This window comes from Lepisosteus platostomus, chromosome 4 (genome assembly GCF_059453375.1).
Source record: "Lepisosteus platostomus isolate fLepPlt1 chromosome 4, fLepPlt1.hap1, whole genome shotgun sequence".
In the NCBI taxonomy this organism is placed as follows: domain Eukaryota; kingdom Metazoa; phylum Chordata; class Actinopteri; order Semionotiformes; family Lepisosteidae; genus Lepisosteus; species Lepisosteus platostomus.
In genome coordinates this window covers 17,685,084-17,712,640 of record NC_142614.1, presented here as the reverse complement: position 1 = coordinate 17,712,640, position 27,557 = coordinate 17,685,084, and the positions used below count along the sequence as shown (strand labels likewise).

At 35.7% G+C, this 27,557-nt stretch overlaps 1 protein-coding gene across 2 annotated transcripts; it reads left to right on the top strand.

Annotated features, from left to right (window-relative positions):
- Nucleotides 1-2,536: 2,536 nt before the first annotated feature.
- skor2 (SKI family transcriptional corepressor 2) lies at nucleotides 2,537-26,343 on the top strand. 2 transcript variants are annotated; one of them, XM_088628791.1, is made up of 9 exons: nucleotides 2,537-2,832; nucleotides 15,204-16,993; nucleotides 17,632-17,695; nucleotides 18,053-18,130; nucleotides 20,720-20,785; nucleotides 21,124-21,222; nucleotides 22,453-22,520; nucleotides 25,024-25,086; nucleotides 25,704-26,343. In XM_088628791.1, exons 2-8 carry the CDS (start codon nucleotides 15,239-15,241, stop codon nucleotides 25,081-25,083), a joined length of 2,190 nt encoding a protein of 729 aa, XP_088484917.1. In that variant the 5' UTR covers nucleotides 2,537-2,832; nucleotides 15,204-15,238; the 3' UTR covers nucleotides 25,084-25,086; nucleotides 25,704-26,343. The 2 variants fall into 2 exon arrangements, with proteins under 2 accessions (XP_088484917.1, XP_088484916.1); XM_088628790.1 differs by lacking the exon at nucleotides 2,537-2,832 and adding an exon at nucleotides 12,623-12,972.
- The last annotated feature ends 1,214 nt before the right edge of the window (nucleotides 26,344-27,557 follow it).

Sequence of the window (27,557 nt, the reverse complement as noted above, 5' to 3'; positions counted from 1 at the left end):
ATAGATCTCTTAAAATCTATTTAAATCTATAGTTAGTGTATTTCGCAAATAAGAACTTCAGAAGCCATCAAACGTGCATGCAAAAACAGTAATCTAAATAATACGTGTTCGCTTAAATGTACTAGCATTTTGTGTTGTATTACAAGTGAAATTGGTTATTAATTTGAAAACTCCCAGTGCTACTCTCATATTAATGTATATTCAACAATCATGGTTTTTCTTTTTAATCTCGCATCGTTAACCACTTTTTAAGAATGCTTTTACATTTGCAGGTATAAATTTATAAGCTTATTTTTAGACATAGACACGAGTATCCTTACTCAAGACACAAAATAAAAAACGCGATAATTCGCAGTTTTAGAATTCGACATTAAAAATTGCAAGGATTTTTTTCTCTTGTTTATAACACCTTGTAATTTTAATTGGTTGATGCGAATTAAGGCAAAAAAAAGTTTTACAATGTTGCGGATATGTAAAACGTATGGTGCGTTATCTAAAGCCCCATACGTTTTGACTGTTGAGTAATAAATGTATTTAGTCTAATTTGTGTTTCACTAATCACGGATAGAAGAGACGTCAGTTTTATGATTCCAATTTATAAGTGAATGGTCAAAATATTGTAAATATAGATAATGTACCATTTTGTAAAAGGCCTTCCGAAATAGGTATCAGCCTCTTTTATATAAAAAATAACAATGTGTTAAAATTGAGTTACAACAGTCTGTTTCAAATGATTGCCAAACGTTGCAATACAGAAGCTAAAATGGACAGCAATATACAGTACAAATCATTGTATATTTACCTTTGTATATTTTTACTGAAGTAAGCTCATGGATCTTATTCCACTATAGATTGACAGGGGCGCTTTATTGAAAGCTTGGGTGAGGAGTTACAAATTTTGACATTTTGAGTCGATTGTTACTAGTTGTCCTGTCCGTCGTATTTTTAAGCTAGGGTAGAGTAAGGTACATTGTGTATTGTAGGTCACTTTTTTACAAATTAACTCTGAAGGCTTGTAATAAGTGCACTACAGTTGAAATAAATTTCTCATTTCTATTTAAATTAGTTTTTAAAGAACGATCAAACGCATGTAATATGATTTTACTTTTGTGTACATAGTAAAATTTATTACTTGTAAAAACTCTCCTTTCCTTTACCGTGAGTTTCTTGACGAAGCTTATCCTTAATTTGTAATTGTTCTCTACTCAATTCCGTCAGACTAAAGAGGCTATTAACTTATTGCATTACTAATGAGCTGAAATTGGACTGTATGTTTAATTACAGTGCATGGATTGCTGTGTTTAGTGCATTCGACAGAAGTAATTAGCGCAATAGTTTTTTTTTTCTTTTAATTCTTTGTTCTCATATTTTTTACAGTAATGTAACGTTAGATTGAGGCAAAACTGAAAAATGTAACCAGACAAAAATAGTCTCATATTTAAAAACTACAGGTTTTAATCAGAGAAAGAAACTAAACACACTCTTATACCGAAGGCTTAGTACTAGAGTTAAATCTAAATTTTATCTGTTGCATGTTTTAAATATTGAACTGTAATTTTTTTAACTATACTTCACATTTTCACACTTCAGTTGAATCTTAGAAGCATGTTTGACGCAGTAACCTACAACCGAATTTTAAAAATACTGAATAATAACCACTCTGTGAAAGATTATTGGATTATTGTTTTTATCATTATTATTAATAGGCATCGGGTTTACTTATTTTTCTTAACCCAATGAGCTAATAGTAAAGAAATATACGCCTTGTAGTTATGGAGTTAAGGAAAAAAACTTCAGTAGATGATTATATCCACTTATATTAGTAAACAAACCCTTTACATAAAGAAAACACTAAAAGCATACAGTACGTACAGTACTTAAGAAAACTCTTAGATTAATACAAGAGGATGCTATTTTTTGCAGTATAGCCTATTTCGAAAAAGCAACTGTACAAAGATTGCACGTTTCTTAGTTTTTCTATTCATTATTTTTATTGAAAAGCAAGTTTTAAAATACATTTTACATGCGGTGTATATTGACTGAATAACAGTTTTATTTTTAAATAAAAATACATGGTTGGAGTAACGTTTTGTGCTTTTAATTCTGTTGCTGGCTGCTGAAGAACTCGTGCATGATGTTCGCATTAAGTTTACGATTTCTGCTCAAGCAAGCGCTACCGCAGGTGCTTTCTGTTACCACCCTTGTTTGACGGCTCCACTGCGAATGACAAGCAGGGCTGTTGTGCGTAATCGTAGTGAAAACCGCTGTCTTTGCTCTGATAAAGCAAGAGATAGCTTAATTAATCAGTTCGTGTAGATTATCTTAACACTATGCTGAACACAAAACAATCATAAGGTACCTCGTCTTATTTCATTTAGCCTATAAAATGACCTTCTGCAAGTTAGCGGAGCACTCATTCGTCCTAGTTGTGTATTCCTTGTGTGTAGTCTATTTGTATTGGCTGAGCTGAGCATATTTTTCGTGTCTGATCCTGCTGCCCTGTCTAGCGTTTGCTCCATTGTCTGTGAGCGTGCGTGTGTAATTTTATTTGATACGGTTACGTATTGCACGGTCTGAATGGTGGAGAGCACGCATATTGCAGAGACAGAGGAAACAGATCTTTGTCATAAACTTCTTGGACAGAACAAGTCGATTTTTTATATCTCTGTGCCCAAAGGGGAGTTGAAGGGTGCATAGCAGCTTGGAAGACTAAAGTAAACCATACAGGCTGGTGCTTTTCGTATTTCCCAAAGGCAAAAGAAGACTACGTCTGCGGTTGACGAATCGCGAATGCTCCACTCCAGTTAAAGACTGACCTCTATTCAGAAGTAGGTAAGCAATACTTTTTTTCTCCCAGTTGCGATTGACAAAGGGGGCGTGTGAACTATGTTTGGAAATCAATCAGTAATTGGCTTGATTGATCTCCTTATCTACACCGCGTGCTTTTGATTGAAGGTGGTTTTGAAAAGAGCTTTTGCCTGCCTTGTGACCTATTGGGAATTACCGTGTGTAATTTGTTAGTAAAAAATTAATTACTGAAGCAAGTCGATCAACTAAAGTCGCTTGATCTGTACTCGCCATGCACACTTGAAAAGAGAATAATTTAACTTTGAGTTAAACGGTTGAAGCAGTTGTAGTAAAGATGATGTGGTTCTCGAACATAATAATAATAATAATAATAATAATAATAATAATAATAATAATAATAATAATTGCTTACACTTATATAGCGCTTTTCTGGACACTCCACTCAAAGTGCTTTACAGGTAATAGGGACTCCCCTCCACCACCACCATTTTAATGCTGTTTCAAAATTCCATTTTAGTTTTAACCTGTTACAGTGATTTGTTAGAACTCCATACTGTATATATTCCTTTGCTTGACACCAATAACTAGGACATGCTTTTACATTAATTTTTCAAATCCAGATTTATTTATATTTACACTGTTTTTGTAAGATGTTTAATTTGAAAAGAAAAAATCTTAGAACGATCAATCAAATTACCCCAAATCTTTTCTACAGTCCCAAAAACTTAGTTTTGTAAAATAAATGAAACAACACAAAAACGATAGCTTTGTAGAATTCCCCATTGATGTGCAATCATCTTAATTGTAATAACGTGCTTCATGTTCCTGGTTTGCCTGTGAATAATTTAAGTGCATTTGTAAAATTTTAAATGAATCCTTCGGTTTAAACAGAACATTATCGACCTAATACACCTTCACCTATTGGAAAGCAAAGACAGCAGCAAACATATAATAGTGTAAAATATTATAGTATGTAAATGTCTGGTATAAAAGCACTTGGCTGTCTTTAAATTAGTTGTCACAGTCACATGAATCGCCTGTAAACTCATAACTGATCTGTCATAACATCTCACAAAATGATGCTTCTCAGAATAATTTGAAACATCAATGGGTACCAGTGCCATTTTAGAATGTTTTGTGTATTTGCTTATGGAGATCTCAGCATGTTAAGTGTCAGCTTTATGTACTGTATACACAAAAAAGCATGCATGAATATCAAAATACAGTGGAATCCATGGGAGTAGATTACTGATAAAATATTCTGGTATTTATAATATAAAGTGCTGTATAAGTTTTGCAATGTAAGGTATGTCCAGTAATGTTTTGTGCTATACAAAGGTTATAATACTATCTAGCTGAAAAATTTCACATTCGGTTCTTCCTTCATTTTCACATTTGAAAATACAGAAATTGCATTACCTCCACCTGAACTACAGCAGTATGTGATACATCTGTGAGTGTAGCCCTTACATTTCAAAGTTGTTTCTTTGAATCCTTTACAGCTATTAATGATCATGTGGTTTTCCTACAGTTGTGAAAAGTGATTTTAATTTCAGAGCTATAATTTTACATGTATATGTCTGGATGTAGGACAAGGGCATATTTATTATTACTGCAAAGGAACAAGTAATAGGTTTATTCCATGCTGAAAAAAAGAAGAAAGAGAACACAATGTTTCAGCTGTGGAGTCTTCTTCAGGCACCTGAAGAAGGCTCCACGGCCGAAACGTTGTGTTCTCTTTCTTCTTTTTTTCAGCATGGAATAAACCTATTACTTGTTCCTTTGCAGCCTATGCATGCTGACGCAGCTACCCACCTTTATTACTGTTCTACTGTAGCTTATATACTGCTAGTGAGCTGATATTAGATTTCCGATATGTTTTGCAGTCATCTTTGACTAAGAACATAAAGGTCAAAATGAGAGCAGGCACTCCTACTTTGTAAGTCTGTTCAGTAGCTATCAGCTAAAATTGATTTCATCCAGATTTGTCTTGAAGAAGCCTATCTAACAGCATCAAAATGGATTAACAGCTTGTTCCAGACCCCTACAACCCTATGTGTAAAACTGTTTCTCTTACTCATGTTTGTACTTCTGTTTCAGATTCTTTTATTCTTCCTAATACATTACATCATTCATGAGCAACTCCAAGTGTTCAGGTCCAGGATGGCCATATGCTTTATGTTTCACCTGGAGTGCTATTTAAGCAAAGTGAATAAACCATAAACTGAAAGTGAAGTGAATTGACTTAATGTGTGAAGAGCAGCACTTTTCTGGGTTTGAAGTAGAGACTGATTAAAGCATACCCACAAAACCTGCAGGGTGCCAGCTATCAAGGGTTAGAGTTGCCATCCTCTGAACTGAGCTAAACAGTTTCCCTCACAGGTTTCTTCACTGTTTGTCTTTCTGAGTACTGCAGAGAGCCTGGAAGACTATATTCAACATTAACAAGATAGTAAAAGAAACATGGGAACATACTGTACAGTATGATTCTTTAACTCCATACCAATATTAATTGCAAGTACCATAAGTGTGGAAAGATGGAAAATATGTGACATTATATAAAATACATTAAGATTTTTTTTACTTTTCTTTAACTTGAAAGCATGCATGTTTTGAATTTGGGATTGCCTGAAAAACAAATACATTTTGTGGCAAAAAAAAGTTCAATCTATGTCTCTCTCTTTCTTAGCAGTTCACAGGCTCCTGTGCAAATTTTATAGATGAGCCATTATATTTGATTGTGTTTCAAACCTTTTGTTTTTCTAGAAATGTTTTCTCAAAATACAGAAAGTCTTGAAATATTCAGCACTTTGTGTTGGTATATATATATGAAAACTGGAAACCTGACATGAATCATACCATTATATAATTATATTTATAATTTATAATAATATAAGGGCTTGTGTATTCCAGTGTAGTATCTACTCAGTCTGTGGATACAGTAAGATGCTGGTCACAATTTCAAGATTTCTGTTCAGGGTCTCATCTGGTCACAGGTCAAATGAGTTTTGTCATTTCAGATGAGACTGTACAGGAGATATTACAAGGTCTCCCCACAAAGTCATTTCAGATTCATTGCAGGTAATCTGAAAAGGTAAGGGTTGAATCACTGCATCATTTTACCTCTCATAGGTCATTCCTCTGGGACGAGCAAAGCTGGAGCCAAATTGGCTTTATGTAATCTTTGCTTATCAGGACACTTCATATTCCAGTGTTCGTCCACCTCCAGCATTTCCTGTGTGCTAAAACAAAATGAACTTCAAACAAATTAAATGGCAAATCTGTTTATTGCCAGCAAAAAGTGACCCACAGTGTCAGCTGTAACTTCTAAGGTCAAGCTGCTCATTCCTTGTTCCTCCTGAGAAACTACCTTGTAATACGTCTAATACCACTTCAGTTTACTGACACTAGACTATTGGCCTTTTGGGATTGTTTTTCCTTCATCACAAACAATAAAAGTGGGTTTTACAGAAATAATCTTTTTAAAAAAACTTAACCTCTTTTGTCATCATCATCAACAGATGTACACTCATCATGACAGTAGATTTTCAAGAGGGAGAAGGTTCTCATTCATATCTTGCACCAAACATTACTTGTTTGTATTTGCGGTGGGTTGAAATGTAGAATGCTTCATTGTAAACACCACAGCACAACCTCAGGAAAACAGAAGTGATGTAGAGGTTACCTTAACATGGCCTTGAAGGTAAAACTAGTAAAATGAGAAATTGAGTCACATACTGTATAAACAGTTTTCAATGGTTTTATTGTTAATTAAATTAGGCGTAGAAGTGCCAAGTACAGTAACTGAGCTGAGAGTATTGACTCCAATTCATAGTTATGTGTGTAAGAACATAACCTACACTATGCTGTTTCTGTTGTATCTTTAATGTTACAAATGTCTTGTTATTGAAGGTCCTTGGGTTGCACTACTCTGCTGTGTGGCTCTAAAGCAGTGGTTCATCGACTTCATGACCAACACCAAACATTGTAATTCGTATTTTTAACTAATCTTTAGTTGTCTCCTTGTCCATGAATCCTAACATTTTACTCTATCACACGTGTTGACAGCTTCTTTCTTTTTACGCTATTCAGGCAAAGTATTAACACATAGTCTACAAGAAACCCTTTCTTTTTTGCTATTCAGGCAAAGTATTAACACATCGTCTACAAGAAAGCCTTACCTCCTTAATCAGAGATGTTTAATAAGTACCAGTTTTCATCCAAGGAGGACTGTGTTTTTAGTTATGTGGGTTAGATATCTTCATGAAAGTTCTTAACTGAAATTTGACAGGGATGATGACAATCAGGCCTTTTCCCCCAGCCGTTGTAAATCATAATCAATTTCAAAGGCATTTATTAAAGCTACTGTATATACAGTATAATAAGAAAATCTGTTTTCTTTTTGCATTTGGCCTCAGGCATCCCTCCTTCACAGGTTACAAAAAGGCAGTTTGCAACGCTCAAATTTGTAAATGTCGATTTTTAACTTTGTCTAATTGAAAGGGCTCAGTTTTAAGGACAGTAATTACTTTCAATGAAGACCACTGATTTTAAAAATGAACTGCAGGGTCGGAACGCATGAAATGAGGATACGTAATGTTATTTCTAACAGCCAATAAATGGCTTAATTGAAAGTGAAAATATGCTTTGTACTCAAGCAGATTCGCGCGAATAAATAGGGCTTTATTTTAACAGGAGAAATGCGACGTCTTGTTTCAGGAAATCCCCAGAAAGGTCTGTGGTCACCCACATGAGTCTCTGTGTCGCTGGTTGATTTGGTCTGGAAAACCGTCAGCCTTTTTGTCAGTTTAGTAAGCTAATTAATACAAGCTTCCACACTGTCTTGCGTAGGTAGGCCTCTACATTTGCGAAGAACTGCGTGATTTGTTCTTTAAAGTCACTGTAACGCTGTAAGACGTTACGTAAGAAATGATGTCCTGTCTATTACATTGAAAACTCGGAACTGCAACAACTGCAACGTTGTTTCCGGAACTAAATTTTAATAAAGCATTCTAAACATTGATTAACAAGCACAAAGGAAAACATTAGACTTTATTTAAGGAGAAAAAAACAAACCCAACTACAAACCTCACTTACTGCAAAGTGGTCTCAGATTTCCTGGCAAAATATTTCCCATTTCCTTTGCACATAAATTAATTTTGATCAAATGTATTATTTTAAGTTGTTTATATTTTTATAAGTTTGTAATTTCACAATCATCGTTACCTTCAATATCATCAGCAGCAGAACGTATGCCTTTTTACAACAACTCACCTGATGCCTAAACCTGGAAACGAAATTATGAAATCAGCATTTTAGCTTGAAATCCTACTTTCGCGAATTTTTTTCACCGGCTTTCTTCCACTTTCCAAAGACATGAAGGGTGGGTTAATTTGCGTCTCAAAATTGTGGCTATGTGACCTGCTATGGTCTGCTGTCCATCCCACGTTATACTGCAGCCGTGCGCACCATGCTACCGGAATAGGATCTGGGTTTACCAGGAATAAGACAATGGATGGAACTGACTGAATTAATAAACTCTTTATTTGTATTATGTGAAGCAAAACAATGACTTCAAGGCGAACAGCTACTAAAACTGAGCATAAAGTAAATTACGATGTGTGGGAGGCCCCGGGTCTCAGTATATAATATAAACACAGCAAATGATACTTTACTGACAAAAAATTTAAAGGATTAGCAGTTTGCAATAGCAAAAGCACTAAGAGCTACGGTACAACGAGGTGACAATAAAAAAGATAGTTGCATATAACAACGCGAAAAGGTTGAATTAGTTTTTAAGCACAATATAATTCACTGCTAGGGACACGTACAGGTTCAGTATCTATGGTGTGGATTAACAACCGGCGCAATGTGAGGTCTTTCCCATGATTTGTAATGGGTATTGCGCTTAAATTTGTTTTAACCTACTGTACCATAGGGTAAAAATCGAATATCGGTTTCTGTCAGGCTTATGTTATCGTAAATCGTAAATCAGAATAAGGCCTTTAGGTCATATCTGTAATTGGAAAACCAATAACTAAATAAACTAAAATAAACTAATAACAATAAATTGTAAACATGTTATCCGATTTTGGTTCAGGGTCCCAGCGTTATGAAGACTGTTGACCACATCCGCATACTGCATCATACCCCAATTCTCTAAAATAATCTTTAGAAGTAATAAAATATGTTTAAGGTATGCACTATAGGTTAACAGGCAAAAACTCAACTCGTGCCTACTTTTTCCAATGAAAACGTGCTATTAATGTCTCTTAAATTACATTGTACGGTAAGCCTTTTCAGAAACGGGAATTATGATTTTGTCATTTTGAGATAGAACCTTGGTATTAAATAAGGATTAGGTATTTTATTGAAGGGGAAGGTTTAAAAGATTTCTGTAATAATGACAGAATCTGCATTTAAATGCGAAAGTTCGTCCTTTGATTTTATATATGTAACCTACAGCTGTTTTGAACGAAAAGAATTGCTTCAAGATCAATGACCATCCCTAAAAGTTTGTATGGGTTTTAAATCATAATGAATATAATGTGTCTGCATGCAATACGTGTATAATTGCAAAAAGGGGTACAATTTCACGTCATGCTGTGCAAGGAATTGGAGCACTATGAAAGCACGAGGGATAATGTATCATTTCAGCTGGCAGAGAGATTTCTGGTATTTAAAAATTCAAATGAATCGCCTGGAGCATCTTTGATTTGTTGTCTGATTTCGTGTTAAACGGCTTCGTTTTACTAAGTCTTGTAGCCCTTAATTTATATAATTTTTTTAAGGCTGCCCCAATGGGTCATACAGGCAATTCTTTTAAAACGCATGATTAATTTATCAGTAGAGTAATCACATAACTAATGTCACCTGCATTAGGAAAAGTGTTTTCCTGTATTCTATATATGGTGAAATTGTAATACCGAAATATGTGTGCATATTCTATGATTGCTCAAAACAACTATATGCAGTTGCTAACGTTATCGATCTATTAATCTCTACACATGCATACACTATAATTGTCTTTCTCATGCAAAAGAAACTTCCACACTATAGCGCGCTTGAGCTGTGTTGAGCTGTGTTGTGGTGTGTTGGTTGGGTCAGAGTCGAGACAAAGGCAAAAGTGATCTGATCTAAATGAGATGTTAGATGGACCAGATGGGGCCCTCTTACTGTTCCGTCAATACCCTTTGGCTTTGAAAAAATCTAACCTTTATTATTCCACTTATTCATTTTATTAATCACAGAACCACGAGGGGAAAATATTATAAATGCGCATAAAAACCATATTTTAGCAAAACCTTGAATACAGAACTTCAGCAACCTACATTTGTTGTGTCCTCGTTTTTTGGTTAGTATATTAAGCTAATATTCATCCTTACGAGTTTTATTTTTTGTGATTATTTTTTTAAATTATTCATAAGAAATATGAAGCCTATGAATGAATATGTTCCGATGCTAGGAACAACTTTCCATTTAAAGCTACTGTTGTACGCAATCGTTTTATTATCGATGGTGTGTATTAACTATCGAGGTTTCTATATATTTTATGCCTAATTTAGCCTTTTGAAGTGCAAGGAGAACTAAATGTATGAAAAGTTAACAAAAAGGTTAATCCAAAACTTTCAAAGACTCACGAATGAAAGCTTGAAAATATCTCGTGCATTATAAATTAGTATGTATTTACGATCTAGTCCAGGTCTAACGTTTATAAAGTTACTTATAACATTTTCTGGATAGTATAAAATATAAATAATACTTAAATTACGATAATGCAATTTTTACTTATTTTATATAAAATATTTGTCTAAATGATTCGGGTGATTATTGCAAATTGCCCTAAACCCTGAACGATCCTGTCGCGAAATTTTTATCAGACTATTCTGCATGACATTATTATGGAACTATTTGGTAATTAACTCATCATTTAGTGTAGCGGTACAGTAGTTCTGTTTTGTGTTTTACATAAATCTATAGACAGTGCTTGATAATAGAGTTAGACGGATTCGACTACAGTTTGACGATCAGGTTTAACTACAGACCAATCGCAGTAATGTTTTGCTTTGTTAGGAAGATAGGAATATGATGATGATAAAAAATTCAAATTTGATTAAGCATTTGTGTGTGAAGGAAATGAATTAGTGTACCGTTTTAAGGAAACGGTCACTTTCTTGCTGTTGTTTAAAGAAAGTTCTATGTTGTCACTTTCTTTATAATTAAAATGTCCTAGAAAAGGGAGCACAAGACTCTTCATAGCGATCAATAACAAGATGATGCACATTTTTATTGTTGCCATATTAATCGGTTAATGTTAGGCTATGGGTTATAATAAAGTATGTGTCATGGCTAGTTGACCCGCTGAAGGGATTGATCGGTAGTCCTGCGTACTATGTATTTGTCGTTTTGTCTCTTTTCTGTTTTCACATGATCTAATTCTTCGTTTTCAAATTGATTACAACTGATGGTTGGAGTATCCTATTTAATCTTGTAGCCTATCAAATGATAAACAATAAAGAAAGGTCTTTAGCCCCACTGTCCTCTCATGTCACTACTTGATTAATTAACTGCGTGTTTATTTTGTTCGTGGAAAACTGCGCGAGTGATTGGCAGATTATCATTTAAACCCAACAGCAATGCCAGAGAACACCTAACTTTGCCATGTCGTTTTGAAGCCGATTTGTTTGAAACTCCTGAATTTGTCTCATCATTTTTAAATATTTTGTACACAAATATATATAGCACATATTGATTAAACTTTTGCCGCAATGCTCGGTATTAGCCCACCCTCCTATACATTGCTAAGAAATACAATGTCATTATAATGTAGTATATTAAACCCCATTTAAGTCTTATCCTTGACCTATGAAAAAAATACTTTTTATTGGAGTGGGACTGACGGCGTCCAGTATAATGCTTGAGGCTGGGAGGGGTTAACAAGGCGTTCCTTCGTTTTCTTGAAGACCTGTCTATTCATTACGGGCCGTGTCTGTAGAGGAGTCTCACGTCATTACACTGACTACACTGCAGTTGCCGCAGTATTACTGTCACTGGCTTGCCAATGAATAATTCTGTTTGTGTTTTGATATAATCGGGTGTATGGCGTGTGCAAATCACAATAATGAATGTTAAATTCTTAACATAAACGCAGACATAATTTGTATTCGACAATTCTGTCAAGGTTTATCGAGGCTAAATAACAGAAATGCCTTGTGCTGCATTTTTACAAATGTGCTTACATTCTCAGATATTTAGTCAAAGGTACATTTCTCAAAAACATTGACGATGGCAAATATGACTCGCAGATTTGCACTAACACTTTAATTTACATATTTAATTTCTGAATGAAAATTGATGTATTCATCAAACATGAAATAAAAATATTGTTTCGGTTACAATCCAATGTCTTAAAACGTGTTAGTCAACTATGTAAATAATTTGGGATATTATAAAGTATGGACAATTCAATTATTAACCACGCAATCGAGCTGTTTACCATTTTTGTGGAAGAAAACTAATAATTTAAATATCACTATTCAACAACTCTTGGCATAGAGGTACAAATACAAAATTAATTACCTCACTTAACCGAGTGTTGAACAGCCTAAGAACTTGCAGAAAAGCAAACACTACTATTTATTTTGAATTTATCTTTTAAAAACCGCAGTGATGTTCGTAGTCTTGCAGAGGTCTCAGTTTAATACAGGTAGTTTTGAATGGTAGCTTTATGGCAGGGGCAGGAGAGGTCAGAGCTAAGAAGTTCAGACCCACAACATCATTCACAATCTGGGCAACAGCTCTCACGCTTTCAGCCTTCCCAACGACATTCTCCTCTCCTCCTCAACTTTGACAAAATGTGCACACACGGTGTGTGTCGACTGTCGGGTTTCTTCATTCAGATTCGAGGTGAACGGCATCCGAGGTAGCCTGGGGCTCGGCTCATGCATTAGCCCCTCTTTAGAGTGTAAAACGCGTTGAGTGGCAGTTAGCGAGACGTCATTGGTTGCTCGGAAAAGCTCTTCAGCAGCCGGACCAGTGAAGAGGCAGAGCTACGCCAATCAACTTGCAACCCAACACACTGGTACAAGCTCAGACAGCAAACAGATCGTTTAAAGGGAATTTGTAACCTGGCAATGTAGAGTATCCACTCTTAAAGCAGTAGGGGTAAGTTGTTGGCACTGGAAGGCGAATAATTGTAATTTGGTTGTGGGGACTTTGCGTTTTTTGTTTTTATTTACAAAGAAGATAATGTTTGATTGTCTGTTTGTTCTTGCATTGGAGAAAATGTTGCCCCCCGCTTTCATTTGAGGATATATATTTTCCTTATTGTACTAAAGGTAGGGAAAGGTTAGCTTTGTGTTTGTTAGAATGAAAATATTAAAAACCCTTCTATTCTTTTTTAAAGTAAAACCGCTTCCTCTTCTATTGTATGCGACCTTTGTACTACATATTCTGAAGTAGGTAAAAGTCTATTGTTTAATTTTTGTATAACTTTAGAGCATTAAAACATCATCATTATTATTATTGAGCTTGTTCTTTTTTACATAACTATTCGAACTGTTCTTTGTATTTTAGACTACGGGAAACGCAACGTATGTTTGTTTTCATTTTGGAAGGGTGTGCATAATTTTATGTCTATAGACTGCGTTTTGTACGGGACGTTTATAAACCGTCCTGACCGCTTTGCAAAATGTATTCTTAAATCGTTTCACGATTGTCAATTGAGCAGGTTTACAGTTATATACTGTAGTTCTCGTTTGATAATGATTGAGCAACAGGCTTGAAGTGTGTGGAAATAATTTACATACATCTTTCTGCTTTTATCATTGTTGACATAATAATTTAATTCAGTTACATGTGTTACATTAGGGATGTTTTTCATTGTCAAATTGTAATAGAATAAGTGAAAACCTATTTTTGTTTGTACATAAAAAGGGGACACCTCTACAGTTCGCACTCTGAGCAGCCCATTAAACATACTGTACGGTGTGTTTAACAACAAATGCAATTTTTAATAGGTACCTAAAGTAGTGTTTTGACGTTGCAAAGGTCAACATCTTAAATCTTCATTTTTTTAAAGTGGTTGCAGATTTTGAATAGAGTGTTCGGTGATACCTTAAAGCGCTATATAAAATAAAGGTTATTATTGTTGTTGGCTGAATTTAAATGGTTATGTAAACAAAATTAAATTGTTTAGGATTAAAGATTACAATATTGAAAAACATTACGAGAAATCTATTATTTTTCCTATCATTGTTTCATCGTCGTCGTTGCCAATGAGACGACATTTAAGTTCAATGATGCATATTTTAAACAGAAATAAATTAAGTCTCACCGAGAGCTTACAATATAAAATTGTAACCACATATTTAAAACGGCAATTAAACAAATAGTCGTCTTCACATACAACATTAGTTCAGTAACTTTTCGGAAAATATAATTGATAAAACCATGCAATTAATATTGGTATGTCCTTTTTAGGTCAAATGAAATAGTAATATACTGTAGATAGACAGAAATTAAACTGATTTTTAAGCATTATGTCTTAAAATGATATATATTTTTTTTATTTCTGTTTCACGTTTTGATTTTTACTAATTGTCTTCCTGAAAGAAAAATAAACGGAGAAATACATTTACTTTTCTTAAAAACAGTCGTTAAATTACTCAAATGTAATGCAAAAAGCAAAATACTTGATATACATCTGTTTTGATAGCAGGATATATCGTTTATGAGAACTATAACATTTGTAATTAAAAACAAAATGAGAAATAGTAAAGGATTTCTTTTAGCGCTTAGAGCTATTTTTAGTAGACAAAAATGTTCCTCATAGTTTAGAATATACCACCGATTGTGAGCTTGAAATCTTCCCTGAAAACCTGGCAAAGTCTTGTTATTTTATGTTTTATCAAACTCTTGTTTGTGTCCACCTACATTAAAGAGTTTAGAGTTTATGCCTACCCATATTTTATTTAATCAAAACGTGATTTTGTTGAGATATTTGATTTACAGTACACTTCTAGTTTCTACCCTTTTTGCAAAAAATAACCGAATGAAAGGCTTATATATTTCTTTTGCAAATATTAAATCTAAAATTGATTGTTGTCCATCAGTCTTACCCTTTTTCTTCTTGAATATTAGTTTAATTAAGGATCATTAATGTCCGATTGATTTCAAAGTGGTGGTATTTCTTATGTTTTAATTGGGTTCAAATGAAATATCACTATGAATTAAGAACATCGCAAAATGTGTTGTTTACTTGATACTTCAAATTCGGAACTGCAGCAGTAGGCATTCAAAACCTCCATTTAAAAAAAAAAGTAAGAACCCTAAATCTGGTGTAACACTTTAAATGCTTGGTTGTAATGATACATATTTGTAATGTTTTCTGCCAGGGGGAAATACAACTGCATAGAAGAACCTCAAAAGAATGGAAAAAAATCAACTCCCTGGACCAAACGACATCGTAATGACCACACCTCCAAACGCCTACCAGCAAGAGCCTATTACACCACCTAGGACCAACCACTCCTCCTCTTTGAAGCCCAACCAGGTTGGCCAGGTTGTGCTGTATGGCGTTCCCATTGTCTCCCTAGTGATCGACAACCAGGAGCGGCTGTGCTTGGCTCAGATCTCCAACACCCTGCTGAAGAACTACAGCTACAATGAGATCCATAACCGCCGCGTGGCCCTTGGCATCACCTGTGTTCAGTGCACTCCGGTGCAGCTGGAGATCCTGCGACGAGCAGGGGCCATGCCCATCTCTTCCAGAAGGTGTGGCATGATCACCAAACGAGAAGCTGAAAGACTTTGCAAGTCCTTCCTGGGGGAGAACAGTCCCCCTAAGCTCCCTGACAACTTTGCTTTTGATGTGACGCACGAATGCGCTTGGGGTTGCAGAGGAAACTTTGTTCCTGCCCGGTACAACAGCTCCAGGGCAAAGTGCATTAAATGCTCCTACTGCAATATGTACTTTTCTCCAAACAAGTTCATTTTTCACTCCCATCGCACCCCGGAAGCAAAGTACACCCAGCCTGATGCTGCCAATTTCAACTCATGGCGGCGCCACCTCAAACTGACTGACAAAACTCCACCAGACGATCTGGCCTTTGCCTGGGAGGATGTGAAGGCCATGTTCAATGGAGGCAGCCGCAAAAGAGCCCTTCCCCATGGCCACTGTTCCTCTCTGGGGCAGGTAAAGGCTGTCAACAGTGTACTCCCACACATGATCTCCCCAGATCTTGGCCAGAAAAGAGCCAGATTCGATGAGGATGAAGACGTTGATGGGACTAGCCTGTCACCCCGGAAAAATCCACGCAGCTACCCTGTCATCCCAGTCCCAAGCAAGAGCTTTGGCATGTTACAAAAGTTTCCTGCTACCTCTCTCTTCCCAAACCCTTACACCTTCCCAGCTTTCAGTCTTTGTCAAAAAAAGGACGACAGCGAGACACCCAACGGGCAAAAAAATAGTGGACTTTCTGGTCTCCTTTGGCCAGGTAGAAAAGACACTTTCTACCCTCCCTTCTGCATGTTCTGGCCACCAAGGACAACAGGCGGCATACCAGTCCCCACCTACCTCCAGCCTCAGCCCAACGCCCTCACCTCCCTGACGGAAAACCCTACATTGCGCCAGGCTTTCCTAGACCTTTCGGAACAAAGCGAAACAGGGAGCCTGGCCAATCCCAGGAGTGGGCTGTTCGAAAATGACTGCACGTCTGCGACCAACGATCTCCGGCCTGTCCCAGACGGGCGGCTCAAGCTGATGGAAACACCTTCTTTCCAGGCCAGGAAGGCCAGCTACCACTCTGCCTTCCGGCCAGTTGTGAAAGATGCTGAGAGCATTGCGAAGCTGCATGGAAATCTGGAGGAATTTGGCTCCGACCGGCATCTTTCTCCAGGGACAAGCTGCAGCTACCAAAGTGAGAGTGGTGACAGTGATGAGGAGCAGGAGGTGGATGTAGAGACCAAGCAGGATGAAGAGGAGGAAGACTTCAACAACAGGCAGTGCACCCAGCTTCGAGGGCTCACGGAGAATGGGGAGAATAGGAATAAAGACAGGGTGCATTTCCCCAGTATTGCTGCAGAAGCAGTAGAGGACAAAAATAGCCTGGCTGTCAATTCACCTGCCAGTCTAAAAGACTCCAGCCCAATTCATGCCTCACTGGAAGAGTCAAGCTACAAAGATGTAAATATTCCCTTAAGGCTGTTTAGCTAATTATTATTTAAATACAGCTTTAGGCTCAGTTGATATATATGCATAATAAGATTGATAGTCCTGTTCCCTGCAGAAATGAAATATTCAGCGCGCTTTGATTCTCCCTAATAAGCCGAATCGCATATTGTTTAACAGCTACATTATATTTGTTCTTCCTTTGTCACTTTTCCCTATTAGCCTTCTTAATCTTTAACCCATGGAAAGACTGCATCAGCTGTGATAGCTGAAGGAGTTGGGCACAGCTGTTGTAGTGGGAAGAATTGTTCTTTCATGATGCTAGTTAATCTGGTAATATGGAGAAAACAGCGTGGTTAAATTAATACTGACACACCTCAAATCACCCCTTATTGTTTACGTCCGTGTATATATGCTTACATAGTTATATAAATTCACAAACGCCAGATCTACGGTAGCAATATTGAAGGATTTTATGCTGCCTTTCATGTAGATTGTTCCTTTTGACGTTTTAGTTGTAGGTTCATAACCTACTATATATATTACACATATAGAATCCTTCAAGAGTCCTTTAAAGTGTGACTGTAGTGCTCTGAATTACTTCTATTTTTTGTAAAGATATTTCACTATTCTCTCCGCTATTTATTTTTCAGGGGCACAAGAACAGAGGGGACAGTCAAACAGCATTTGCTACCAAAGAAAACAGCAGCCTTTCAGGTGCGGGTGCTTTCATTGATCGTGTCAGATATTTTGTTCTCCAATAAGTTGGCACAGTTTCTGGTTATTGAAGATATTTTCACACCTTGTAAGTCACTTCCTGAAACAGGAATTAAGGAGGTTGCAATGTTATTTGTTTCGCAAAAGGTATTTTTTGCCATAAAAAAATAAAATTTGTCATTAACATCTCAAAAGCAGGTCCTGTATAGAAAGGTCTGCTCATCTTTAGATACTTTTACACAAAAATAGGAAAGGCGATACGAAGATGTTGTTTAACTCTGGCAATTGCAAAGCAGGTTGTCATGTCCCCAGAAAAGTGGAGGAATTAACAACCTTTTTGGTTTCTTGTTCTTACAGAGGAAAACAAAGAACAGAGCAACTTTTTTGTTTCAGACACAGACACTTCTGCTCCCGAATACTGGAGGGAGACTGGAGGTATGTATTGTGCATGTGAATTTCTATGTTATGAAAGGTTATTAATTTTTACGGTAGAATGTTTTTGCAGTCCAACAAATAGAAAACAATGAGTAGTTTTGCTTGTAAATATGTGAATATAGTGTATCTAACTCATGTATGGACTTAAATAAGAAACCTTTAAACTACCAGCTATAACCAAGAAAAAGGAGAAGCCCTTGATTTTATTCCAATGTCATTGCAAATCCATTCTTCTGGGACATGTACAATTTCAAGAAGAATATCAGCGAACATAAGAAAGACGACAATCAGTATTTGAACAATATAGAAAGGATATAATTGCATTTTCCTCCAAGAAACCTTCCATTAAAAAGATCACAGCTTATTGCTTTTAATATCTGTCAAAAAGACATTAAAAGTGTTTTATGACATCTATGCCAACATTTATATTATCTACACGATAATGATCTCTTCACATAATGTATAATACATTTTAAAAATTACATGAAACAAATTAAATGAAACCACCTTTGCCTGATTGCTAAATGTCTCCAAGGGCTGAGAGAGGACGTGATTAGAAGTTTTGATTCCAAAGTGTCTATTGCAGTGTCTTAAGGAGAGTTCTGTTTCTTGGGAGAAAAGAATCTAATTTTCCATTTATGTAATGCAAACTGCTTTGGCTTTGACTATTCACGGTTAATTGACTGTCAAACGAGGTTGTTATCCTCCGGCAATGTCTGCAAATTTGCTTGTCAAATGAGACAGAGAGAGGAAGGGAGTGAGAACACTGCAGTTTGAAATGAAGGAAATGTTAGAAGGCTTAAGGAGGAAGAAATCAAACAGAAAGGGAGATTACAGTATATACCCAAATGTGTAGGATTGCTTTTGATTTGTCCGTGCCTTTGCATTCACACATTGACATACAGTATAGTATACAATATACCTGTGTAATATATGGCCAAGTTGTATTATTCACATTCTTCCCCTTCAACAAATCCATGCAATACTTTTTTTTCAATCTACTCCAGTGGGTTTTACTGTATATACAATACTGCAATTCAGTTGCAGCCTTAGGAAATTAAGTCAGGATCTTCAGCATTTTTCTTCTTTTTCATGCAGTCACTTTTAAAAGAAGCCCCCTTTAAATTCTGATATTAATTCTGATATTATTAGTGAAAAATGTCTAGAATACGTTGTGTTGTAGTCACTTACAATAGCCACCCACAACAGAAATTCCCTGTCACTTGGCTCAGGATCACCTTCAACAAGGGCACTGCACATCATGTTATATTAACATAAAGTTATGAAAATTATTTTTGATAATTTTATAATAATGAAATATTTGAAAGTTTACTGCAGGGCAAGGAAGCCCTTTCTATTAATGAGTGCAGAACTGATAACTGACAATTTTAATCTTGGGGTGAAATATTTCCCCTAGGGACCCTTGGAATCTCTCTGAGTTACCCCATGGGTCCCCCAGATCACATTTTGCGAACCATGCATTTCAGGCAGCAATGGAAGAGAATTGTTCTCTAATAAGAATCAAATGTAAAAATGTAATGTGTATCTTAAAATCAAATAGTCTTAGATATTTGTATCTTCTACACTTATGTGCATTGTACTGTTTCTATATCAGTTAATCCACTTCATGGGTAATATCTTCTTTGCATTTAACATGAAAAACAGGAAATGTTCGAATAATCACTTAAACTCCAAATTTCTGTCATAGAAACCATTGTCCAGAGGTTTCTTCTGACTAATATCAGGGATGCACTTTAACACTAACATCACTAACAGGCTATAATGCTCACCTGTAATGAGACTGAAGTACTGCTGAATCTTGGGAGAATATGATGGTTATTTGGAACCTTGCAGAAATCTTATAATCATAGTTTGTTACACCGTAAATTGCTAAAATACGTCTTGAAGATTTTTACTTTTTAAGTCCCTCCTGGGAGTTCAAGTGTTTCCTTTTCACCTAATAATATTGGGAGTTTGTTCTTTTTTAAAACAAAAGTATTCTTGGCATGGTGGGAATATTTCATGAATAAACTGAGACAACACAGTTACTGTATTATTCACAGGCGCTTTGTTCTGCAAAAGTTTGCAGGAGCCTAACCTGGCAGACACAAGGTGCAAGGCAGGACTGAACCCCTGGTGGGAGGCCAGTCCTTTGCAAGGCACACACACACAGAGCGAGACACATTTCTGAGACATGCATTAACCTAGCCAGCATGCCTTTGAAAGGTGGAAAGAAACGAGATTACCCCACAAAAAAGAAGACTCCACACAGAAGACTCTCTAATCCAGAATCAAAATAAAGAACTGTGAGGCAGAGGTACCATGCTGTCATCACCATAATATTGTATTAGTATTATTTCAAATACAATAATAGTTAAATAAATGACCGGACCACATATATTCAGCAATACATAAAAATCCTTCAGTAAAATGAGGTTAGTTTCCTTGGCTTGCTTACTGCACATATCATCTGCACCATACTGTGAGGAGAATTGAAGACAGTGTTTTCAATGTATCATGACTTATGTAGTGTGTAATTGCACCTCTACAAGTTATAACAATTACAAACATTTTTCCATTTTGATACAGGTGATGAGAGCCAAGAAGCAAATCCACCAGAATCTCTAAAGAAGGATGTGGAAAACATGGAAAAAGGTACAAAAGATGCCAATAGCTTATAGGGATTTGGGTCAGGTTGGTTTGTTTTCGTAGCAAAGAATAAGGTTTTAATAAGGCAGCAAATTTCAGCTTAATGTAACTGAGGAGAAAGCCTCCATTGATGGAGAATTCATTGAGGGGCTCCACGTGTTACTGAAGCTAATATATACATTTATAATGTATTGGAATTATTTGTTATTCATAGAGTGAGATCACTCTTATGTATCATTGCTTGTCTGGCTTGAGAAATGGACTCCTTGGTGCTCTGCAGGCTACTGTGTTGTGGTTAGCTTCCTGACTGTAATAGCTTCTTTTCCACTGTGTCTGTCTTGCAGAAGAGCTCCAGAAAGTGCTGTTAGAACAGATAGATCTACGAAGACGGCTAGAACAGGAGTTTCATGCACTGAAAGGCAATGCTACTTTTCCAGTGTTCCGTAAGTAAACGTTACAGTGTCCTCCCACCTTACAATCCTTTCTCCAAATCATAGTGCAGGGTCAGTTTTTACCTTAACAGTTTTATGTTGTCATACTGTCACAGCCTGAGAGTGAGTCTGTCAAATAATAATGTTTTATGTCCATAAGTGGCCAATATGTTTTTTTTACTATAAATATCTATAGACATTCTGATCATTGCTTCTGCTTTGGTAACATGTAATTCATTGGTCATGCCAATAGAACTCTTTGAATTTGTATGTAAACAAATTATATTTACTATAAAATGGTTATATATGAACTGCAGAATACACATTTGTCAGCTGTCATTGAACATGAACCCTGAGGCTGAGCATTTTGGTCCTCTCAGAACTGACTTACTAAGTAGCGTGGTTTGGCAGTAGAAAAATCCACGACTCTTTGAAATACAGAAATGGCTGAGGGGAGCTGCGATTAAATGCCTTGGCATAGTTTTTCATAAAAATGTGAGTTTCTTTAAAGATGTAAATCTGTTGTTTTTTTATGTTATCAGACAGCAGTTCCAGCAACATGAAACTGTTTTTGTCAAGTAAAGAAAACCTTAAAAGGTTTTCCAGGTGTGCCATGAATCCATTTTAACAGTCAACTGCGACAACTGATGTCTTAGTTCATATGCCAACAGTGACATCTGGTGGACATAATATGACCTGGAAAAACATACTCTGGAGTACAGTTTGCAGATAGTTTAACCAGCACAGATATAAAAAATATCGGTGAGCTGAAGATATGATTTTTATTTGTGCTCATTATTTCACATATAATTTACAAAACTTTAGAGTGTGCATAAATGGAAAAACTATAATTTTTTCACTGTTTTGATATCTAAAAAATATGCATCCTGTCTATTTTTTAAAACGTTTTTGTCCAATGTGTTTGGCATGAAAAAGAAAAAGAAGATTTTACACATAAAAATACAGATTTCATTCATATTCCATAATAACAGAGTGTAGACAGAGAAATAAAAGAATGAGCTGTATAACCATTATCTTAAAGGTTATTCCACTCTGAAAAGTAAAAAGCAGAAACACAATGTTCTGGATAGTGAAACTTCAGGTCCCCACTTGTACCCTGTCATAATAAAATGCATTTTTTTATACAAATGTTTTTTTTTCAATCTAAATGTCTCCATATACAGTAGATGAAATTATGTTGCATCCCCAAGAAATCTCTGCTTTTATTTTTTTTTTAACCAGATAACTTTCAGGACCAAATGAAGAGAGAGCTGGCATACAGAGAAGAGATGGTTCAGCAATTGCAAATGGTAAGAGAAGAGCACCGATTTAAATTTCTTTAAGATTTATAATAAAAAAAACTTCCCTTCATCAAACATGCTTAAAAGAGACTTGTACTATACGTCATCTATCTACGTCATACAGCTATCTAGATTAAAAAACAGTCAATTAAATGTGTACATATCAGACGTTACAGATTAACATTGCTGGGTAAGGTCAGATATAATTATTGCTCCAGCATATGCTGGGGACCAGCACGGATAACAATGTAAGGTAAATGAAGTGAAATGAAGTTAGTGGTGGACGCCTCTGTTCAATAAAAGGCAACAACAGCCTGATTGATACGGACACTGAGTACCCCTGTCTCAGGGGAGTTTGTGATCTAGGATGAGGCAGAGGCACATTCCTTGAAGAGATGATCCAGAGGTCATCAACCTTACCCCTGCTGTGAGGACAGATGAAGGCTGTCAGATGCCTTGACTGTTAATGCGCCACACTTCATATGCATTTAATCAGGGCTGCCTAAATGGCTTCCAATATAAATTCCTATTAAACCCAGCTACATAATTAAACAAACTCATTATGAATTCATCTTTAATAATAATAATAATTTGTATTATTATTTAGTAATGCCTTTACACTTGGGAGCTGCAAAACTAAGTAGACTAGTTAAAACCAGATACTACAGTATGATCATAAAGCAACATATTTTCTAATGAAGCAAAAAATACAATACTAAATAAGGCAGCCACAGGAAATGAAGCGAAGGATTAAAATGTCACACTTGAACAGCAAGCTTCGGTCACATTATAAAATGGTGTTTATCAGTTAATAAAAGGATTCATGAAAAGGCCAGTATCTGACTGTGCCCACACTGCGGCAAAAACACACACAGGCATGGGAAGCAATCATGCAGTCAATAACCAAAGTCATTGCTTAACTGTGGGACACAGATTTTTTTAAAGATAGGGTACTGAAAGAAATAACTGCTGACGAGATAAAAAACAATATTAACTTTTAAAAATTGCAATCTGATCAATTCAATCTGATGATTTTGTTGAATATGTAATCTTAACACTGAAAGAGATAAAACTTACAAATGTCATGATTTAGTTCACAGCTTCCAAGCGTAAGATTTTATTTGAAGTAGTTTGCATTTAGTTTAATGTAGTGTTCTATATTCAAGATCAATCATTTCTACATCTGTCGAGTTATACCTTAAGAGACTGCACGCCCTCACTACCATTCTGTGTATATTTATTCTGCTTCATTTGAACATCATTAGTCAAATCTGTGAATGGAAAAACTGTCACATTTCTGGAGAATACTGTATGTAAGCATTTGTTAGTGTGATATATTTCAAATTAGTAAAAACATCTACTCAAATTCTGACAGAACAAGGAATGCTTAAAAATATTATAGCAGTTTATCAAAGCATCTATCTGCTTCATTACAATACATGATATTGCATTCCTTCTTTAACTTAAGAATTTGATCAAAAGCGGAAACTTTTTTGTTTATTAATCATACTCATACATCAACACATAAAGGAATCATTACTAGTGATATCTACCAGATACTATGTCACTACTATGCAATGCATAGTACTATGCAATTCCCTACTTTTAAGAAATGATGAATACTTCTATACTGTATCAGCGTATAGCTTTATGAAACTGAAAAAAACTTATTTCTTAAACAGAAAGGAAACAGAAAATAAGATGAATCAGTGACTACAGAAAATGTCCTTTCTCCTTTTTTTAATGTAAAATAAGTCAAATTTGGTTAGACAAATGGATGAAATTCACAAATTGAAGAGAATGCTTCAATTTTGTTTCTTGTGTAAATCAATAGATAATGATAGCTTCAAGTGTAACATGAAATAATCATAATTTGAATATTGGAATCAACAGCTTTGTTTGCATTTTAATCCCTTTCATTATGTATGCATAATTATGCATACATATGGTCAGTCAAAAATGGTCAGTCTTGACAAAATACAGTTCAGCTTTATTAACTTAATTCAAAGGTTTCTTTTCTTCATATAAGCAGAAGCACCAGCAAACCGCTGACAGATCTACTCGACCTAAAATACCACAGGCATGTTAGGATAGGACTGCAGTGCAGAAAAGCTCAGCTTCTATCATTTCCTGTTTCAGCAGAAGTGACAACATTGCTGTGCTGTTTCAGCCATGGAAGATCTTTCCTACATCTATACTTTAATGAGTTCCAACTCTGAATGTCATACAAAACCCCCATAACAACAACCTGTCATGCCAATTCCCAGAGCAGAACTACAGCTACTGTACATATAATGTACTAAAATTAAAAACTTTTCCAAGTGTAGCAGTACAGTATAGTTTCTCACCACATGCAACATTTTAGTTCCTTTGAAATTAAAGAACTGGAAAAATGTTACTGTATTCACACAGGTTTCCATTGTGTTCAACTTATAATGACAGTTCACCCTAAACTGGTAGAATATTTCTTTAGCTATTACTTTATCCAAACCTTGCATGTTTTTTGCTCTAGATTCCCTATGCAAGCCTAATAAGGAAAGAGAAAATCGGTACCCATCTCAACAAAAGTTAAAAGGTATGTGAACATCTATGTATTTTTCTATAAACAGATTCATCTCCCTTTCTTAAAATTGCCTGTACTGTACTGTATATGCACATTTGTGATCTGGGATCTTTGACCATAGAATTGCATTAATGCATTATTAGGTTGCATTATTGGACCTCTGACCTGAATTTATAATGCAATACCCCATCATTGAAAAGGGACACTGTGCTGTATGAAATTCCATCCTTTGGATGAGACATTAAATCTGTGTTCTTGCTACTAGGTCATTTAAGATCCCATGTCACAGTTTGTATGAGCAAGGTGTTAATCTAGGTGTCCTGGCTAAATTGCACTTTAGGCTTGCACAATATAGCCAACTTAAAGTTACTCCTTAATTCAACTGGGGAAAAAATAACTTTTCCACTTGACCTGCTGTGTTGTGGAACTGCTGGTATATAATAGTTGCCAGTTTAATGTACAGTAATTAGCATTTATTGGCTTTTAGTCCAAACTAGTCCAAATTTAAGAATTACTACATGCTAGCCCTAGAGCGTGTGAGTGAACAGAAAAGAGTTTGTAGTATATAAGAATCAAGAGAAATAATGAAGAGTACATGTGTGATGCAGTGCATTCTCCTCTGTTTCCAGGTACCTGAAGTACACCTGCTATTAGCTACAATCACCTGCCCAGAGCTTCCAGCAGATCTCTGGAAGAAATCATGTTATTAACGTAAGGGTTTTCCACAAGGCAATCCAGACACAAGTGACCTCATACCCATACACGGACTTGAAAGTGTAAAATTAGCAAAGTTATATTACAAGGATTTTCCAGTGGTAGGACAGGGAGCACTGGTTCTCAGCTTCGTATTTGTTCCTCTTTGCGAAAACAGGACTCCCCTATCCTCTTTCCTCCACTCTACACCCTGGTAAGGTCGGCAAAAGTTGTAAGATAGACCACCCAAGCCTTTTCATTTTTCAGACTGATACAGTACCTGTAAAATGAATGCATATCTTTTGTTTGCTTGGTCATTAAACTGAAGTGACAGTATCATCCTGCTGTCATCTGAGGATGAAGGAAGTTCATTTCTGAAGAAAACTGCGCTGGAGTGAAGTGAAATGTCACAGAACAACAGAAAACCCTTGCCCATTTTTTGGGACTGTAATTAAAAAAATAATGATAAACCATTATGACAAACTGTTACTGCAAATGTATTTAAATTATGTTCTTGTAGTTTCTTTACTATTTATGTGGATAAAATAAAAAGTCTATAATAAGAACTTAAAACAACTAGGCTTGCTTGTTTTTTTCATGAACTGTTTTGTCTTTCTCAACAGCACAGATATATTTTTCATGTGTAAATACAGTGTGAAAAACAACATTAAAATTCCCTTTTGGAATCCACAATATTATCAAATATTTTCCCTTGTTAGTTTCCCTTTCTTTTTCACTAGTACTTCATTTTAATTACACCAACAAAAGATGATTTGGTGTGTGTTTTTGCAGACAGACAATAGAGATGATTTTAGCCTTTTATCACTGACAGCAATATTAATTCAAAGCTCACCCTGAAGAAGTGATTTAAATGTCAGAACATTCCTCATGGTAAAGTCAGCATAGATTAAAGTACTGTATGCCCACAACATCTGTAAAGATGTGACAGATTGCTTCTTATTTCCAGTTTTTAAATCTCTTAAGACTTTGTCATATATGTGAATTTTGACATTCAATGACCAGAATTACTTAATTATATTCAGAGTTACACCTTCATTTTAAAGACGAAAATATGGTTGCAGAATCTACAAACCTTTCTTTCTATATCACATGAATGAATTAAAGACTAAAAAGAAAGCGCATAACACAGCACTTTGTGTTCAGTAGTTAACCGTGTGTACGGACGTTAAGGGTCTCCTGGTTTATACAAATGGATGCCATATCACTGACACAACAGGAAATATAATTCACTGAATGAATTGTTAGCTTTATACTAACAAATACAACCATATACTACCTATCAGAACGTCTGTATTTATTATTCCTTAATTTTGACTTCTTTTTTTTGCAAGATGATGCATTGAAAGACATGCACAGCTTCTTTACCAATTAGATTACACAGTTGCTTGGCAGAGCAGGAATCGTGTAATTTCTTTCTGAAAATCCTATAAAAAGAAATATGAGAAGAAAATAGCAAAAGACAAAAACTAAATCACAGGCAGAAAAGAAGAACACACGGAGCAAGAGAAAATGCAGGGAAAAGAGGCTAATTGAGCATATTTTGAAGATCAGAGAAAGCATTTGACCACACTGTCACACAGCACTAGGAAAAATGCAACCTGCTGAAGTCATTCCTGCTCCCAGTTATCATTACGTGGCATTCAATGGCTGTGAGTATTTTGCAAATACCTGAGTGAAGGTATTTCAGGAATGTTTTAATGCGTAAGTGTATACCTATTGGTTGACCAACACTAGGTTTCTATAAGTTTCCTATCACGGCACTGTTCAGT

Bases quoted from the DNA above. Each gene is read 5' to 3' on its own strand.
- skor2 (XM_088628791.1), top strand. From the start codon at position 15,239: ATGGAAAAAAATCAACTCCCTGGACCAAACGACATCGTAATGACCACA. The intron at 17,696-18,052 runs GTGCGGGTGCTT...TTGTTCTTACAG, and splicing joins AGAAAACAGCAGCCTTTCAG to AGGAAAACAAAGAACAGAGC. The intron at 20,786-21,123 runs GTACAAAAGATG...TCTGTCTTGCAG, and splicing joins TGTGGAAAACATGGAAAAAG to AAGAGCTCCAGAAAGTGCTG.